Here is a 19,179-nt window from a genome sequence, read left to right on the forward strand (position 1 = left end):
TGTGGCTCAGCTGGTAAAGAATTCACCTGCAATGAAAGAGACCTGGGTTCGATCCCTGGGTTAAGAAGATCCCCTGGAGAAGGGAAAGGCTACCAACTGCAGTATACTGGCCTGGAGAATCCCATGGACTATATAGTTCATGGGGTCGCAAAGAGTCGGACACGCCCAAGCGACTTTCAGTTTCACTTCATGTTCCCTCAATATCCATTTTGGTAACAGTTTGTATCATGAATGGATGTTGCATTTTATCAAATGCTTCTTCTGCATCTATTGAGATCATCATGTGGTTTCCATCTTTCCTTTTCTTGGTATTGTATATCACATTGATTTATATATACTTTATATATATATATATAACTCTAACTTCTTTAAGACTTAAAATTATACAAAACAGTAATCATATCACTGTATTAATGGGTTTTAAACACAGGTAAAAAATATCCATGTAAAACAAAAGAAGGTAGTCAAGAATACCACCCAAATAATCTTAGGTGATCTAAGAAATCAGTATTTAATATTGATATTAATATCAACATTTAAACTTTTCAATATTTAAACTTAAGCAAAGAAATTATCAACAGTCTTGACTAGAGAATCAAATAGAAAGTATTATGTTATTCAGTTCAGTTCAGTTCCATCACGTCCAACTCTTTGCAACCCCATGAACCACAGCACAGCAGGCCTCCCTGTCCATTACCAACTCCCGGAGTCCACCCAAACCGATGTCCATTGAGTCGGTGATGCCATCCAACCATCTCATCCTCTGTCGTCCCCTTCTCCTCCTGCCTTCAATCTTTCCCAACATCATGGTCTTTTCAAATGAGTCAGCTCTTCGCGTCAGGTGGCCAAAGTATTGGAGTTTCAGCTTCAACATCAGTTCTTCCAATGAACACCCAGGACTGATCTTTATAATGGACTGGTTGGATGTCCTTGCAGTCCAAGGGACTCTCAAGAGTCTTCTTCAACACCACAGTTCAAAAGCATCAATTCTTTGGCGCTCAGCTTTCTTTATAATCCAACTCTCACATCCATACATGACTACTGGAAAAACCATAGCCTTGACTAGATGGACCTTTGTTGACAAAGTAATGTCTCTGCTTTTTAATATGCGGTCTAGGTTGGTCATAACTTTCCTTCCAAGGACTAAGCATCTTTTAATTTCATGGCTGCAATCAGCATCTGCAGTGATTTTGGAGCCCCCCAAAATAAAGTCAGCCACTGTTTCCACTGTTTCTCCATCTACTTCGCATGAAGTGATGGGACTGGATGCCATGATCTTAGTTTTCTGAATGTTGAGCTTTAGGCCAACTTTTTCACTCTCTTCTTTCACTTTCATCAACAGGCTCTTTAGTTCTTCTTCACTTTCTGCCATAAGGGTGCTGTCATCTGCATATCTGAGGTTATTGATATTTCTCCCGGCAATATCAACTTGTGCTTCCTCCAGCCCAGCATTTCTCATGATATACTCTGCATATAAGTTAAATAAGCAGGGTGACAATATACAGCCTTGACGTACTCCTTTTCCTATTTGGAAACAGTCTGTTGTTCCATGTCCAGTTTTAACTGTTGTTTCCTGACCTGCATACAGGTTTCTCAGGATGCCGGTCAGGTGGTCTGGTATTCTCATCTCTTTCAGAATTTTCCACAGTTTATTGTGATCCACACAGTCAAAGGCTTTGGCATAGTCAATAAAGCAGAAATAGATGTTTTTCTGGAACTCTCTTGCTTTTTCCATTATTAAAATGTATTATCCAGGTTTGATGAAATTTTAAGCCACATATATGAAATGACCAACTCCCCCACCCCCAAGAAACAAAACAGAATATAGTTGATCCTTGCATATGGGTTTGTACTATGCAGGTCCACTTATACACATATTGTTGTTGTTTTTCCCCCCAGTAAATATGTACTACAGTACTACATAGTCCACGTTTGGTTGAATCCATGGATGCATAACCATGGATATGAAGGGCTGGCCCTAAAACTATACTGGGATTTTCAAACAGTGGGGGATAAACGATCCTAACCCCTGTGTTGTCCAAGGGTCAACTGTAATTATGTTTCCAAAATGTCATGGTTTATAGCATTCTTTATATTCATTCCAACATTTCAACCTCTGAAAGCAAGCAAGAGACACACAGAGCTGGATGGAAACTTTTTTGGAAATTTATGTGGACCCTGATAAAGCCAGACTCTCCTTGCCTTAAAAATAAATGGAGAATTTACTGTTCAGTATATAGCATGTGCTCAATAAATATTTTAACTTTGCAGAGATGATTTTTGCATAATTTAGAGTAGATTAGAATTTGTCTAGGAGTCTCAATCTAAAATTTAGATCTAGAAAACCTTATGATTTGTACAGAAAAATTAATTTATAGCCTTGAACAAAAGAGTTCTATTTACCTGAATTTCTTCAACTACTGATTTGAACTGGGGAATACGCTCCGTCATGTTTTTAACCAATTCCATTGCGTTATCGAATCCCTTCACATATTCTCCGTACATCTTAAGGAATGGTGCCAATTTCTGAAGGATGTCACCAATTCTAGGGGTAGTTTCCCTGTATAAAACATAGAAGCAAGCTATTAAGATTTCTTATAGAATGAATGAATGTAGAGGACTCCAAAGTAATCACTTTTTATACACATTCTGTGCTTTTATCAGATCCACTTTGCTCCAAAACTGACAGAATGAAAAAAGCACTTTTTAAAAGAGAGTTAATAATGACACTGTAAAGAGAAATGCTATGGAATTCTGATGTTCCAGATAATCCCTAATATCTTGTTTCTACTAATCAAACTAAAGCTTGTAAAGAAGAGATAAAATGTTTTCAACTAAAGCCAAAAAATGTACTACAAGGTCTTTCAGGGATCTTTAACATAAAAAATTTTGCATAAATGCTGCCTTAGATATATTACTTGTTATCTACTCCCCTTACCATTCTTGCATTCTTTTCTCCAGCTCTGGCAATAGGAATCTACTATGGAAGGTATTTATTGATGAAATATTAGAAAAGATTTTATTCACCAGCTCTGCTGAAAATGAACCTCGATTTGCTTCTTCTAATAGTTTGCAATAAAATACCTGAATAAGAAAATAAAGCAAATATTACTTCAAATTTACTGGTTAACCATCTAGCATTGTGCTGAGGCACACAGTGGGCTCTTAATAACTTTTTGTTGAATAAATGTAAAAGTTCATGATTCAAGAAATCAATCACTTTTGAAATGGAGGAATGACAATATGCTTTGAAGAGAAAAACCAGGAATTAGAATTACGAAACTAATTCTAATCTAGGCTGTGCCTCTATCTACAGGATATTAATCTTTTCTATTCCAGAGAAATTTCCAATCGAGGCTAATGGTGAAACAGGAGGGAAAGGGGCCGGGAACAACTTCTGAAAGAATGACATAACCCAAGAACACAAGCATAAATCAATTAGAATCAAATGGGTCCAAGACGACAGACAAGCCAACTTCAACTAGACTTTGATCCTCAATCAGCAAGCTAAATGACACGCTCAGAGGCGCCATGACAGTTCCAAGGCACTACCAAAAGACCAAAAAGTGGGTGGTGGCCCAATTCCTGGAAATTTCCACCCCTTCCCCAAAATATGAAATTACCCAGCCCATAAAAACTGATTATGCCGCATTTTGGGGCCACTGCACTCGCCTTCTGTGATGGCCCACACTCTGTGGAGTGTGTTTCTCTCTGAATAAATCCACTTTTTATGTATCACTTTGTCTCTCACCGAATTCTTTCTGTGATGAGACATTAAGGACCTGAACTTCATTACTGTGGGTTTTGGCTGAATGCCATGTACCAGCCTTGTGGGTTAGAGTCCTAAGCAGGGTTTTGGCCAGGCTCGAGTCCTGGAACACGGGTTGAAGTTCAAATCTGAGAAAAATGGTTTCAAAATAGGATTTAACCTTCCTATCCACAGGCAGAGTTAAGAGATATGGAAAATGATATATATGCACAATAATTATATTTTCCACTCCTCTTTATTTTTTGAATGACATTTATGTATTACATGTTGCCCTTTATTATAATTTATTGGCATAAATCTCATCTTCCCTATTTAAACAGTACACTCCTTGGGGACAGAGAACACTGTGAATTAGTTCTCATAGCACAACAGGCACTTAATAAAAAGGCAGTATGAACAAAAGAGTATTTTGGTTCTCAGATGTTTTCCTGCTTTACTAAGTAATAATGTATGATAACTTAAAACTCAGGAATGAGGATAAAAAAATCTTCTCTTGTACATAATAACAGGTATTTTAAAGACAGTAAAAATAGTTTTGCAGTCTTAGCTCTACTCCAGTAGGGCTACTATACCTCTTAATTGCCATTCTGTTAAATGTAGGCAGAAGGAAGTCTGTTCTTTCATAATGTCCAGATGGTTGTTTATTTTCTAAATTCACCTCTATTGCATTTTCTTGGGAGGCAAAAAGAATACAAAATTATGTCCTTAGAGACTCCAATAGGATATTTTAGTAATTAAGACTCTAAATTCTAAAAGGTCAGCCAACGTCACTAACAAGATAATATGGCTGGAAAAAAGAAAGAAAAAAAAGTGCAACCTGATAAGAGGAAAAAGCACATTTCCACTACAAGAATATCTTAAAGTTTCAGGTCTGTAATCTCCATGAGAACGGACATTATTTCAAAGGTACAAATCAACATAAATTGATTGACTTATGGTGAAATTCTTTGAAAAGTGAGTATTTGAGTCACAAACTCATTACTTTGGAGAACACAAGTCTTAATCAGGCCCCTTCAGGCTCACGCTAACAGACAACGTAGCTTACTTAGTCCAAGGATTCCTGATGAGGAGGCATGCCCAGGATGACCTGCTTCCACAAAGTTCCATTTTCCAATTGCCATAGTGGAACAAGCCTTCTTGTAAGTAACACTCAAACATAATACTCACTTTCTCTTCTAATAAGAAGAGTCTATATCAGTAATCTACCAATTCTCTTGATCTTTTATCAGTGTAACAGGATTAAGAGGCCATTGTGTTGAACAGTTATTCTTAATGATGCATTTTATAACTTTCTTCACAAATGTATACTTGAGATGATTCACAAGCCTCTACCATGATAAAAGTACAAAATGTTATTCACATATTCAACAACTATTAACACCAGGCACTGTTTTTAACTTTTCGTGCAAGGCTGAAAAAGTGAAATTTCAAATTTCCATCTGGCCCTATGACTCTAGGCTATTCCAATCACTCTCAATGGCTGAACAGCAAGTGAGACAAGAATCAGTGACGTATTCATGCCAGCATCTGAATCTCCTATTTAGTAACACGGTCTGCAGGATCACAATAAAGCGACAAGAAACAGTAGTGTTTAGGATTGAAAGATACAGATAAAGACATTTTGTGACCCATACGAGAGTCTTTCAATCTGTTTTCTATGAATTATGAAACCTTTGTACCTAATTAATTCACTGACAAAGTTGAAAATGTTAGTGATTTCCTTGAGGAAGTAGACAGAAACAGGCAAGCCATTCTTGCAGTTTCTAAAGCACTTTAATTACTAAGTTAAAGTGATGTATAATGACAAAAATAATTCTGAAAGAGAAAATATTACCTGATCTAAGAGAGCAAGTCGGCTGACATAAGCTCTTTCTGTAAGCAAAAGTTCATTGGCTATTTTGTGAAGTTTTTCTTCATCAGTCTCCTAAAAATAGAATAGATATTCACATATTAGGAAAGAAAGCTTGGATGGTATTTCTAAAGTAATAAACATTATCAAATGGTTTCATCAAAAGTTTTCTTAAGCTTCTCACATACCCAATTTCTTTAAGGCATTAAGGAACATCCAACCAGAAATGAACAAAACTAGACATTAGCAATCTGCTAGATTTACCCTATGACAACTTCTTTAGGTTATAACTTCTCTGATCTCTGTATCAATTAACAGTATCATCCATCTTTTCCCTGAAACATCTTTTATTTTTTTTATTTCCCAGGTACTATACTTTCCTCATTTTTCCCCTACCTCTCTCAGGCTACTCTTTGCACATGCTTGTATCACTCTATTAGCTCTATGCACAGAACTTTTTAGCTTAAAAATTTTAATTATAGAAAATTTCAATCTTATACAAAACTAGAGAAAATAGTAAAGCAAATCCCCATGTGTCCAACATCAAGATCCAACATCAACTCATTGTTAGTCTTCTTTCATCTATGCTCCCACCCATCTCCCCTCTACCTATATTATTTTTAATTAAATCCAGACTTTATTATTTCCTCAGTTGATATCTAATTAACTCTAAAATATCTTTGTATACCCTTACTAGTGTCATGAGGATAGCAATATTTTCCCCTTGTTAACTGATCCATCTCTTGTGTCTACTACAGTGCTTCAATAAAACACTGGCATTCAATAAAATATCACTGAATGAATGATGAACAGCAGTTGCACATGCCTAAATATTGCTGGACATTTATTATTGCTTTGATATGTTGTGAATCTAATACCAAAACTACCTTTTCTGTAATATCTCCATTCTACCACCATCCTTGGATCTTACCAACCCAGCAGTGGTTCTATCCCTTTCTAGTTAGCTGACTTAAATTACTTTAAGCTTAGTTCCCTATCACAAAATTCAGTCAGCCACCAACTCCTATTCATAATATTCTGTCTTTAGCATCATCTTTTAAGTTCTCATCACTAATACCCTGTTTGCTCATACCTTATCTCAAGCCCAGGCCAATCAACAGTTGTCCAATTATCTGATTCCATTATTTTGATGGCTCTAACCCACCTTGAATACTACTGTATAAGGAATCTTTCTAAAACTCTGCTCTCCTCACCTAATTCTAATTCTAATAGGAAAGGGAAAAAAAGTCTCCAATAGTCCTCTTCTCACTAAGGATAAAATCTAGGCTCTGTGTACCATTCAGAGTAGTTTCTACCTAGCTACTTTTCTGAAATACTCTTTTCATTCTAGGAGAGTATGAATATAATGAGTTTAGAAAAAACTTTAGTACCAAAGCAGACCAAAGTATACTTTAAGCCAGTGTCTAATTTGTGTAAAGTCTACATTTTGAACTCTGTATAAAATGTTATGAAGTTGTGTAAATATTTCATGGTATTAAACATACACGACATCTACTCTATGCTTTATATGCAATGTATATTTTAATGTGGAAAGTTACCATGCTGCTTCTTACATTACCACTGAATTGAGATATTTTTATGTGAGACTTTAGGATTAAGTAACATAATGCTGTTTAAATAATTTGTGGTCTCAGAAACACTGAAATAAGAACTATATAGCAATCAAATTCCACAATTAGTCAAGATTTTGGTTTAACTTAATAAATTCAGAGTAAAGTACCAGCATTGTTGGTTGCCTGCCTGGCATCCTTCCCTTCCCCTTATCTCTTAATGGTATCCAGATTTGGTTGTTGTGTCAATCCCAGTACTATGTAATCTTTCCTTTGCAGAAACTGACCTTATCCACAGATGAAAAGGGAGCCCTGAATGCTGTCACCACTGGATCATCAAAAAAGCAAGAGAGTACCAGAAAAACATCTATTTCTGCTTTATTGACTATGCCAAAGCCTTTGACTGTGTGGATCACAATAAACTGTGGAAAATTCTGAAAGAGATGGGAATACCAGACCACCTAACCTGCCTTTTGAGAAACCTATATGCAGGTCAGGAAGCAATAGTTAGAACTGGACATGGAACAACAGACTTGGTACCAAATAGGAAAAGGAGTACGTCAAGGCTGTATATTGTCACCCTGCTTATTTAACTTATATGCAGAGTACATCATGAGAAATGCTGGGCTGAAAGAAGCACAAGCTGGAATCAAGATTGCCAGGAGAAATATCAATAACCTCAGATATGCAGATGACACCACCCTTATGGCAGAAAGTGAAGAGGAACTAAAAAGCCTCTTGATGAAAGTGAAAGAGGAGAGTGAAAAAATTGGCTTAAAGCTCAACATTCAGAAAACTAAGATCATGGCATCCAGTCCCATCACTTCATAGGAAATAAATGGGGAAACAGTGGAAACAGTGTCAGACTTCATATTTTGGGGCTCCAAAATCACTGCAGATGGTGACTGCAGCCATGAAATTAAAAGACACTTACTCCTTGGAAGGAAAGTTATGACCAACCTAGATAGCATATTGAAAAGCAGAGACATTACTTTGCCAACAAAGGTCCATCTAGTCAAGGCTATGGTTTTTCCAGTGGTCATGTATGGATGTGAAAGTTGGACTGTGAAGAAAGCTGAGCGTCGAAGAATTGATGCTTTTGAACTATAGTATTGGAGAACACTCTTGAGAGCCCCTTGGACTGCAGGGAGATCCAACCAGTCCATTCTAAAAGAGATCAGTCCTGGGTGTTCTTTGGAAGGAATAATGCTAAAGTTGAAACTCCAATATTTTGGCCACCTCATGTGAAGAGCTGACGCATTGGAAAAGACTGATGCTGGGAAGGATTGGAGGCAGGAGGAGAAGGGGACGACAGAGGATGAGATGGCTGGATGGCATCACCGACTTGATGGACATGAGTTTGAGTGAACTCTGTGAGTTGGTGATGGACAGAGGGGCCTGGTGTGCTGCGATTCATGGGGTCGCAAAGAGTTGGACATGACTGAGCGACTGAACTGAACTGAACTGAATGGTGTTGCTATCAATGGTATACCACAATTGGTTTAGGAGCAAATGTGACACAAGACAATATGCAATGGCAGCTTTGGAAAAGAAGGCTCCCTATCCTTAAGGAAGAAACAAAGAAAAAGAGATCTGTTTGCTGCTCTATGTAGATGAGGGCACGTGCAGGCTTAAGTGCTAAAGAGCAGTCATCTCATAACCACGGAAATGAAGACAATAAACTTCCTTACTATTTAAGGAGGTCGAGAAAAATATCTACTTCTGCTTTATTGACTATGCCAAAACTTTGACTGTGTGGATCACAACAAACTGTGGAAAATTCTTTAAAAAAATGGGAATATCAATATCAGACCACCTGATCTGCCTCCTGAGAAATCTGTATGCGGGTCAAGAAAACCAACAGTTAGAACTGAACATGGAACAACGGACTGGTTTCAAACTGGGAAAGGAGTATGTCAAGGCTATATGTTGTCACTCTGCTTATTTAAATTATATGCAGAGTACATCATGAGAAATGCCAGGCTGGATGAAGCACAAGCTCGAATCACGATTGCCATGAGAAATATCAATAACTTCAGATATGCAGATGACACCACCCTTATGGCAGAAAGCAAAGAGGAACTAAAGAGTCTCTTGATGAAAGTGAAACAGGAGAGTTAGAAAGATGGCTTAAGATCAAGTGTAGAACTCAACATTAAAAAAACTAAGATCATGGCATCTGGTCCCATCAATTCATGGCAAATAGATGGGGAAACAATGGAAACAGTGACAGACTTTATTTTCTTGGACTCCAAAATCACTGAAGATGGTGACTGCAACCATTACATTAAAAGACACTTGCTCCTTGGAAGAAAAGCTATGACAACATGTTAAAAAGCAGACATTACTTTGCCAACAAAGGTCCATCTAGTCAAAGCTATGGTTTTTCCAGTAGACACGTATGGATGTGACAGCTGCACTATAAAGAAAGCCAAAGAATTGATGCTTTTGAACTGTGGTGTTGGAGAAGACTCTTGAGAGTCCCTTGGACAGCAAGGAGATCCACCCAGTCCATCCTAAAGGAAATCAGTCATGAATATTCATTGAAAGGATTGATGCTGAAGTTGAAGCTCTAATACTCTGGCCACCTGATGGGAAGAACTGATTCATTGGAAAAGACCCTGATGCTGGGAAAGATTGAAGGCAGGAGGAGAAGAGGATGACAGATGAGATGGTTAGATGGCATCACTGACTCAATGGACATGAGTTTGAGCAAGCTCTGGGAGTTGGTGATGGATGGGGAAGCCTGGCGTGCTGCAGTCCATGAGGTCACAAAGAGTTGGACACAACTGAGTGACTGAACCAACTGACTGATGAATAGTATTGCAGTTACTGGTAGCATCCTGATCAATATGAAAAACTTCAAATACTAAAAAACATGTGAAGTATATTCCATGAAATTGATAAACGTTCAAGGAACTTTTAGATGATCACTAATTATAGAGAAGAAAATAAAATACCTAATGAACTAAAAATGTGACTTACAAAGCTATAAGTAAGTTTAATAAGTAAATACATAAGAAATCTACTGACATTTCAGAATAAGTTATGTATTGTTTCACATACAGGAAATACTGACCTGCATGAACACTACAGCTATTTGTTTCAGGTTTTAAGCCAGATTTACTGAGATAAAATTACAAATAGTAAAATTCACCCTTTTGGTGAATAGTTCTAGGAGTTTTGACAAATGCTTACAGTCATGTTACTACCACCACAATCAAGATAGGTAACGTTTCTATTGAAACTCTTCTTAGGTATCTATAGTCAATCACATTCCTCTTCTACCACTAACTCCTAGTAATGCTGATCTGGTTTGTTCCAGAAAGACATGTAAATGGAATGACATAGTATGTATGTGTCTTTTGTGCCTTGTTTCTTTTGCTTATCAAAAAGCATTTGAGATACATCCAAGTTGTTATTAGTATTAGCAGTTCATTCTTTTCCAGCCCTTCATTTTTTTTTAAGTTTTTCTTTTTTTTTTTTTTAATTTTTTTTAAATTTTATTTTTTAACTTTTGGCCAGCCCTTCATTTTATTCTTATAGTGGTGACATCTTTTTGACCCACCATGTTCTTTTCTATCTTCTAATGCTAAGATTTCTAACAGAAATCTTTAAAGAAAACAACCCAGCAGAATTTGTGCCATGATAAAATAATACATCTTATGAGTCAGAGAACTCACTAAATAACAGATTATACTGTCTACTACTGCTATGCGATGACGTCACCCCTGAGGAAGTGGAAGAGGAAGTGGAATAAGAAGTTTATAAGAAAAAGTCTTTTGCTGACTGCAAATTATACTTTAGCTGATTGTGGCAAATTATGGGTATCCTGGTCATATTTTGTAAAATCCAAGAGAATGCCAGCAATTATTTGTAAAAACTATACTCCTGCACAGATGGTCTTCTAACATTAGGTCCCTAACCCTGGCAAAGCCAACACAAAGATAAGCAAAAGTAAACTTGCTAACAAATGGTTTAATCACTCATATATAAGGTATGTGAAAAGATACAAGGGATTTTATGGTGAAAGTGAGGACATCACAGAGTTATGGAGACTTTTTTAGGTTAATCACAACAATAATGTTGATAATATCACCATGATAAGAATAGCTAACAATTATTCACTGATTGTTATGTGTGGGTTTCCCTGGTAGATGGTAAAGAATCTGCCTGCAATGTGGGAGACCCAGGTTTGATCCCTGGGTTGGGAAGATCCCCTGGAATAGGAAATAGGCCAGACTGTTACAAGCATTTTACACACACTGACTGGTCCTTACAACAAGTCTATAAAATGGGTGCCAATATTATTCCTATTTTACATATAGTATACATATACAACAAAATTCCATAGCTTAAAAAAAAAAAAAACAAGACTCAAAGAGGCCAGGAAACTCGCCCAAGATTACAGTTAGGACTAAATCAGATTTTATATGCAGAGTATGTGATTTTGAGTAACTATTAGTAAATAGTTGGCTTTCACTCTAATCTTCTTTGCAACAAAAACTGAGACTATTATTTGCCTACAAGTGAACAGACTAATAAAATACCAACTATCCATTTAAAAATGAATGAGCATTTTAATTTATATGTTAGTTATTTTTCCAACATCGATTTTACTTAAAGCAGGCTTTTAAGCATTTTAGTAATAATTATCAGGTAAAAAATTCAGTCACATTTGATGTAATAATATGATGGCTTCCAAATTTTAAAAAATCAGTTTAGTTTCTGAACCTTGCTTACATTTCAGAAACATATATATTTCAGTACATTTAGGGAGAAGTATATGATCTCTCTGTATCCACAAGACTCTATTACTCTATCAGACTTACACTTAAATAATGAACCAAGGAGTTTTAGAACTGTTGGTACATTGGGGCTGTAGCCTGGTGTTTTTTTAAATAGCCCTTTACTAAGAAGTCATTTGTTTTTGTAATTCTTGGGAAAACAATAATGGTTACACAATAGTGACTGGATGAGTAATCTCATTTTGGTTCTTTTGGAACTGAATACACAGGTCTGATTTTACAAAATAAGTATAAATATGCTATATGAAAAGTATCTTACTTTTGATATACCTCTATAAAGGGATTATTTTTTTCTTCTTTTTTTACTTGTGAATATATACTGTATTAAAAGCTGATTTTCAGAGTATTTCCTTGAACAAAAACACACCAGAGTATAACTAAACCATCAGAACTAAAAAAGTAAGATACACTCCCCTTACAATAAAAGACTATACAATTTATTTTGCCCTACTTCTCTCTGCTTAATACATTCCTAGGCTATTATTGTGTACCTTTAAACCTCCAATAATCTTTTCACAGAGACCTGCTCCTTTTCACTAGGGTTAGGGTCAGCCTAGTTATTAGTCAATGTACCCGCTGGCACACTGCAGTGTCAATTCTATCTCCTTTGCAGATGTCACCAACTCCTGTAGCTCTTTTCAGACCTTTTGGCATGACTCTGCCATATGGCAGGAACTGGGACAAAGAGCAGCTCACAGAGTTCATTCACTGGATAGGCTGAAAATGCTTGTGTGGAGCCAGCAATTCACTCTTCTGAATATTAGTGCCATACTCCCTGCCACATGCTTCAAAACTACCAAGAAAGGGAGCAGACATTTTGAAAAGAATTATGGAAATGCCAATGAGCAACTGTTTCCTGAAAGATTCCTTAAGGGTAGAATCTTAACTTATTTAAAAATGAATCAGATACTGACATTATGCTTTATAATTCTTCAATAAATGTTCTCATGTCACTTTTTAAGCAGGTTTTTTTCTAAAAACACTGAATCAAAACTACTAAAATTTCTTATAGCCTTCTTCATATATATATTTATAACATACTCAATATGCTATATGTAAAACTAACTATATACATATATATATACACACATAAATTATCAGGTTTTATAGAATGGATAATTCTTGCTCATGGGGAATTTCTATCCAAATCTGTCATCAGTTAATTACAGTCTTCAGTTTAGCAATAAGGAGTTCATGATCTGAGCTAGTAACTGACTGAAGTGAAGTGAAAGTCGCTCAATTGTGTCCAACTCTTTGTGAACCCAGTTCTCCTGCACTGCAGGCAGATTCTTTACCAGCTGAGCCACAAGGGAAGCCCTGTAAGTGACTGAGTTAAATTCAATTCAGGTTTGTGAAAACAAAGTTCTTATTCTGCTGCCACCTTATAAATAAGAGAACTCTCCCTGGATCTAGGGAAGAAGAAAATGAGAAGGCATGGGAATAAAACACAAACTTTGTATTCTAATAAGATCATATAATAATGCCATAAGTAAGGCCACATGGTCTCAGGGAAGATTTGTAATCAGGAAGAAATGTATCACTAGGTACACATTATAAGAAAAAGAGGACAACCACTATAAAATGCAGGCATTGTTCCTTCCCCTGCCTCACAATACAGCCTCACAAGCATAAATAGTCTGTTACTTTAACATGATCCTTCAGGAAGTTTAGGGAGCAAAATCCAAGCCTAATTGTGACCAGTACCAATATTTTCCCAGTCTACATCCTCCACACTGTTTATCAAATTCGAAAGTAAGAGCTTTAAATCTGAAGGTTTAAATTACATCTTTTTGATAGAGGTTGCAGAGGAGAGAGGAACAGAGCCTGAACCGAGGAGAACAACTTGGTTACCTGCACAAAATCAGACTGGAAATGACAAAAAGAGAGGAAAACTTTGTTCTTCTTATACACAATTTAATATACATTAGACTAAAGTAGGCTGCAGTCCATGGGGTCGCTAAGAGTCGGACACAACTGAGTGACTTCACTTTCATGCATTGGAGAAGGAAATGGCAACCCACTCCAGTATTCTTGCCTGGAGAATCCCAGGGATGGAGGAGCCTGGTGGGCTGCTGTCTATGGGATCGCACAGAGTCGGACACGACTGAAGTGACTTAGCAGCAGCAGCAGCAGACTAAAGTGTCCTTTGGGTTTAGCAGAAATTATAGATCAAACATCAAGAAAATATAATATATACTCAGAATCAATAACTAAGTTAACCTATCCCAAGCCAAGGCAGAATATCAAAGTAATTAGGTCACATAATATTTCTGATGACAGTAAAGCCTTGTACACATTAGCGTTTTACATGGTAATAATCTATGGTGTTCAGGCAGGATAAACAAACAAAACATAAAAAATTGAAGTTAATAGGCAAGAGGCATGCAAACGTATCTGTGTATCTTGTAAGGAGTACATCAGTTTAAAGAAGAACTAAGAGTAAGGTGCTGGGATCTTCAGCAGGCACAATATGCTGAATGTCTATCAAGGGACATCTCAGATCATGAGTCTATTTATCTAGATTTACAAATGAGGAAACGGGATTTTTATTTTTTGTTTTATTTAACAAATATACAGCTCACATTGTTTCAAGACACTGTTCTCTATGCTTTACAACTATTAAAAGATCTACACCTTGTAAAAATGTTATGAAGTAGGTAATAGTATCTCCATTTTACAGATGAGGCAACCTGAGGTACACAGATGTTTGAGATGACCTACTCAAGGTCACATAGCTGGTAAGTAGCTGAGATGGAATTCAAACTGAGAAAGTCTGCTTCTTGAGCCTGTCTTCCTATTGCTCTGTTTTGCTTTCGTTTTTTTTAAGCCACATACAATCACCACTGTTTTTTCAAGTTCTGATCTTTCTATCTCTGTCACACCCACACTAAACTGAATCTTTGTGCACACTGTGGCCTCCAACCACCTGACTTCCCCAAATCTCCTGGTTCATATTAACATTCTGTTAAACCCAATCCCTGATTCTGTTGTCCTGCTGTTCTTCGCTCTGCTGCACGGCCAATCCCACTCCAAGTTTGCTTTCTCTTTCTTGAGTTCCAGGCCACTCAGCAAGCTGGAGAGACTGCTGACTGGTAACACCATCTTGGACCTGAGTCCTCAGAGTCTTGGTCACAAGGCACCACGAAAGTTAATCTCTCCACCGTCTTCAAACTCAAAGTCCCATTCTTTGAAGATACTCCACTGGTCTTTATGGCAGGGGACCCCCAACCCCCGGTCTACAGACTGCTGCTGGTCCATGGCCTGTTAGGAACCAGGCTGCACAGCAGGAGATGAGCGCCAGGTGAAATCTAAACCACCTAACCCTGCCCCCGCCCATGGAAAAATTGTTTTCCATGAAATTGGTCCCTGGTACCAAAAAGGTTGCGGTTCAAACTGACACACCCAGCACCAAGCCTCTATAGGCTGTATCTCAGAACCTCACTCACTCACTCGGTGAGCTCCAGACTGCCTGACTTCTCCATTTCTGCTAACAACAGGTAATTCATCCTCTCAGCCATGCTCCAAACCTTGGCTCTATCTTTGAGCTCTCCTTTCCCCTTTATCTCATGATACCTTAAATAATGGTCATTTATCTTAATCAGCTCAACTGCTAGCTTCCTCTTTGAATTTACTGCAGTGCCTTGCACATGGTATATGTGCAATATAGATTCACTGTATTTAATCTGAATACCCAGATTTACTGAGCTACTTAGCTATAATGTCCCAGGAAAGGCCTAGGTCTCCAGGATAACTCCTAATTCCACATTTTAAATGATGACAGTCCTTGCGAGTTCATCAATTCCAGGCCCCCATCCTCTGCCCTCTGAAGCCCAGTGATTCTCATAATAGAATCCTTCTTTCTCCTCTTGGAAAAATCACTATGTTCCCCTTTTGATTATGCTTGTGCTCTTCAGGGCTCAGTGCCTGGCCTTCTTCCGGTTCCTACATATTCTATTTTGGCAATATTAATCACTTGCTTACATACATCCTCTTACATTCCTACCCTCTTTCCTGAGTTCCAGATCCTTATTTCGCCTGCATAATATCTTCCAATGGATGTCTTGTAGGTGCCACAAGCTGAGTAGTACAAAAGAAGTCTAATTAACCATTCTACTCCCTCCTCTCATTCCAAACACAATCACTTCCCTTCTTGTCTGTCATCTCAACCAGGTTAGGAAACCAGGACCTGTAGAATTCAGTACTAATGTGCCCTGAGGTTACACAGCTGGGAAGTAATGGGGCTGGGATCTGAATTCATCTCTTTTAATTCTAAAACTTTAGAATCCTAAAGCTTTAATTCTATAGCTTTCATCCTTAACCAATAATCCATAATGTCTCCAGAATATTCCGTTTTTGTTTTAGATATTTTCCCCTGGACTTTGCAATGTGTTGTGTTAGTTGCTCAGTGGTGTCCAACTCTTTGGGACCCATGGACTGTAGCCCAGCACGTTCCTTTATCCACAGGATTCACCAGGCAAGAATACTAGAGTAGGTTACCATGTCCTTCTCCAGGACGTTGCAAAAGTCCTTTAAATTTATTATGTCTAAAGCCAATTAATTTTTCTTGCCTCCAAATATGTTGTTCTTTCTATTCCTTTGTAGTTCAGTAAATGGTACGCCATCCCATCTGCCACTTCACTGAATGAAGCTACAGGGAATGAACATGACTCATTCCCTATATCCAGTCATGCAGTTCTCAGAAATCTCTCTTCCTTGTCCCTAACCCTCTGCTTCATCCAGGACCTTTTCCTTTCACACCTGGAATACAACTGTTGCTTACTAACCATGTACCCTGCTCCATCTGTTTTTCCTTTCATCTGAGTCATTTTTCTAAAACCCACAGATGTACAATCATGTCACTTCCATGCTTTAATTAAATGCCTCTTAGACAGATAGTATTAGGCTTATGGAAAGCTTGAAATAACATGGAAAATACCTATCCTACAAAACAGGATGCAGAATGACCATATATTAAGCTATTGAAATTTTTTTTTAAATCAGCTGAGAAAAATAAGCTAGATATCAAAGCACTTTGATAAGTGCAAATAAGTTAGATATCAAAGCACTTTTCTCTAGGTGGTAGAACTATGAGTGATTTTGTATTCTCAATGCTTTGCTGCATTTTCTTGATTTTCTATGAGGTTTATTACTTTTTATTCAGACTTTTAAAATTCTTAAAAAAAAAAAAATCTCCTGTGCTTTCAGGGGGAAAAAATACAATGTAGGCACACAAACCCACTGCAATTTATCCTTAGCTTATATTTTCTCATTAAGCCTATTCTTCTACCCCAACACTCATTTCACTAGCCCTTCTGGCCTCTATTATGAGGCCAGAAAAATCCCTAGACATGGCAACTACCCTCCTGTTTCTACTCTCAGCCCTGTGCCCAGCCTAGATGCTCTCCTCTCCCCTACCTCCCTGCTCCCCTCTATTTTGGACCACCAGCACCTCCCACTGCTCCGTCAAGTCCAGTTGTGCTACAGCCTTCCCCTCACCAGCTATCCTCCAGGCACAGCTATTTTCTCATAGTGTTTCCTAAGCCCTTATTGTACCACATCGTGGTGATTTACTCATGTTTCTCTCCCCTCAGCAGACTGAGACTTTGTGGAAAGGGCCTGCCTTATTCATTTCTGTCTCCAGGACCCAGGAAAGTAAGTCCTGCATACTGAATTTTTAAAGTGAACAATAGTAGATATATGTTTTTTCAGGTATAGGCTCTCTGAAGCTCACTTTTTCTCATTTCTTTCTTAGAACTTTCCAACAGACTAAACAGTCACCATAACGTAAAGAAGTTTCTGAGATTCCCATCAGTTCTAAATAAATAATGAAAAGCTATCCTCAAGACTTTTATGAACTATCCACATGGTTAGTGGGAAAACTTTTCCATTATCCTACACGCCATTTTTAAATGCCTACAACTTTAGTTGGAACCTTCATTATAATACTAGTAACAATGAATATTGATTAGTAAAGCTGGATAATTTGTTTGTGCTGCCTTTCACTTTCTTGGAATTAAAAGCTGATTTGTCAAGAGAAGAAATATAGGAGTAATTTACTACTTGTCTTCAAATCTAACAAGACCACTAAAGCTGTCTCTTTATATTTCAAGATGTGAACCAAAAGAAATTTAAAGTTTTATTGGGGAATGGGGGATAAATTGCGAGACTGGGGTTGACATATGTACACTGCTGCTGCTGCTGCTAAGTCGCTTCAGTCGTGTCCGACTCTGTGAGACCCCATAGACGGAAGCCCACCAGGCTCCCCTGTCCCTGGGATTCTCCAGGCAAGAACACTGGAGTGGGTTGCCATTTCCTTCTCAAATGCATGAAAGTGAAAAGTGAAAGGGAAGTCGCTCAGTCGTGTCCGACTCTTAGTGACCCCATGGACTACAGCCTACCAGGCTCCTCCATCCATGGGATTTTCCAGGCAAGAGTATTGGAGTGGGGTGCCATTGCCTTCTCCATATATACACTACTATATATAAAGTAGACAACTAATATAAACCTACAGTATGGCATAGGGAACTCTACTCAATCCTTTGTAATGACCTAAATATGGGAACAGAATCTAAAGAAGAGCAGATATACGGATACGTATAACTGATTCACTTTGGGGTATAGCAGAAACCAACATAACATTGTAAATCAACTATACTCTAATAAAAATTAATTTAAAATCAAAATAAAGCTTGATTATAAAAGAACTTGTAGTCATAAGAAATGGATAACCTATGTAAGCATTATGTTTTAACTCTCAGAAAACTGATAACTCGTATTTATAAATTAATCAACAATTTTAAGAGTTACAATTAAACTTAGAAGAAACTGAAGGAAAAATAGGAAAAGGGAATTAACTTGGATTACACCACTGGTTTTCTGTTTTCAATTTACTTCTGAATGTGATTCTCTATCATTTTTTCCCCCCAGGAGATGATTATCTTAATTTTTGAATATGTTAAAAAGTTATAAATCTTCAAGATTTATAAAAAAAAAGTAGTAAAAAGCAATTAAAAAACAGGAAATAAGCAGGAAATAAATATGTAAGCTTTTCGTGTTTATATAAATCTCCACATTCTGTATACCACCTTCATCTATTCATCCACTTCATTACATAATTTCTTTAATCTTTGGTGGAAGAAAAGATTAATATTATATCTGTTATTTATATGAATGTTAGTCTTA

General features: G+C 37.3%; 1 protein-coding gene across 8 annotated transcripts in view; it reads right to left on the reverse strand.

Moving 5' to 3' along the window:
- Positions 1 to 19,179, reverse strand: part of FGD4 (FYVE, RhoGEF and PH domain containing 4) — a 229,996-nt gene that overhangs the window by 41,640 nt on the left and 169,177 nt on the right. For all 8 annotated transcript variants that reach the window (XM_070789818.1, XM_019961364.2, XM_070789821.1 and 5 more), the window contains 3 exons: positions 5,604 to 5,693; positions 2,939 to 3,084; positions 2,404 to 2,560 (listed from right to left, as the gene is read on the reverse strand). In XM_070789818.1, the coding sequence (XP_070645919.1) occupies positions 2,404 to 2,560; positions 2,939 to 3,084; positions 5,604 to 5,693 (393 nt within the window). The remainder of the gene's footprint in view (positions 1 to 2,403; positions 2,561 to 2,938; positions 3,085 to 5,603; positions 5,694 to 19,179) is intronic.

This window comes from Bos indicus, chromosome 5 (genome assembly GCF_029378745.1).
Source record: "Bos indicus isolate NIAB-ARS_2022 breed Sahiwal x Tharparkar chromosome 5, NIAB-ARS_B.indTharparkar_mat_pri_1.0, whole genome shotgun sequence".
NCBI lineage: Eukaryota > Metazoa > Chordata > Mammalia > Artiodactyla > Bovidae > Bos > Bos indicus.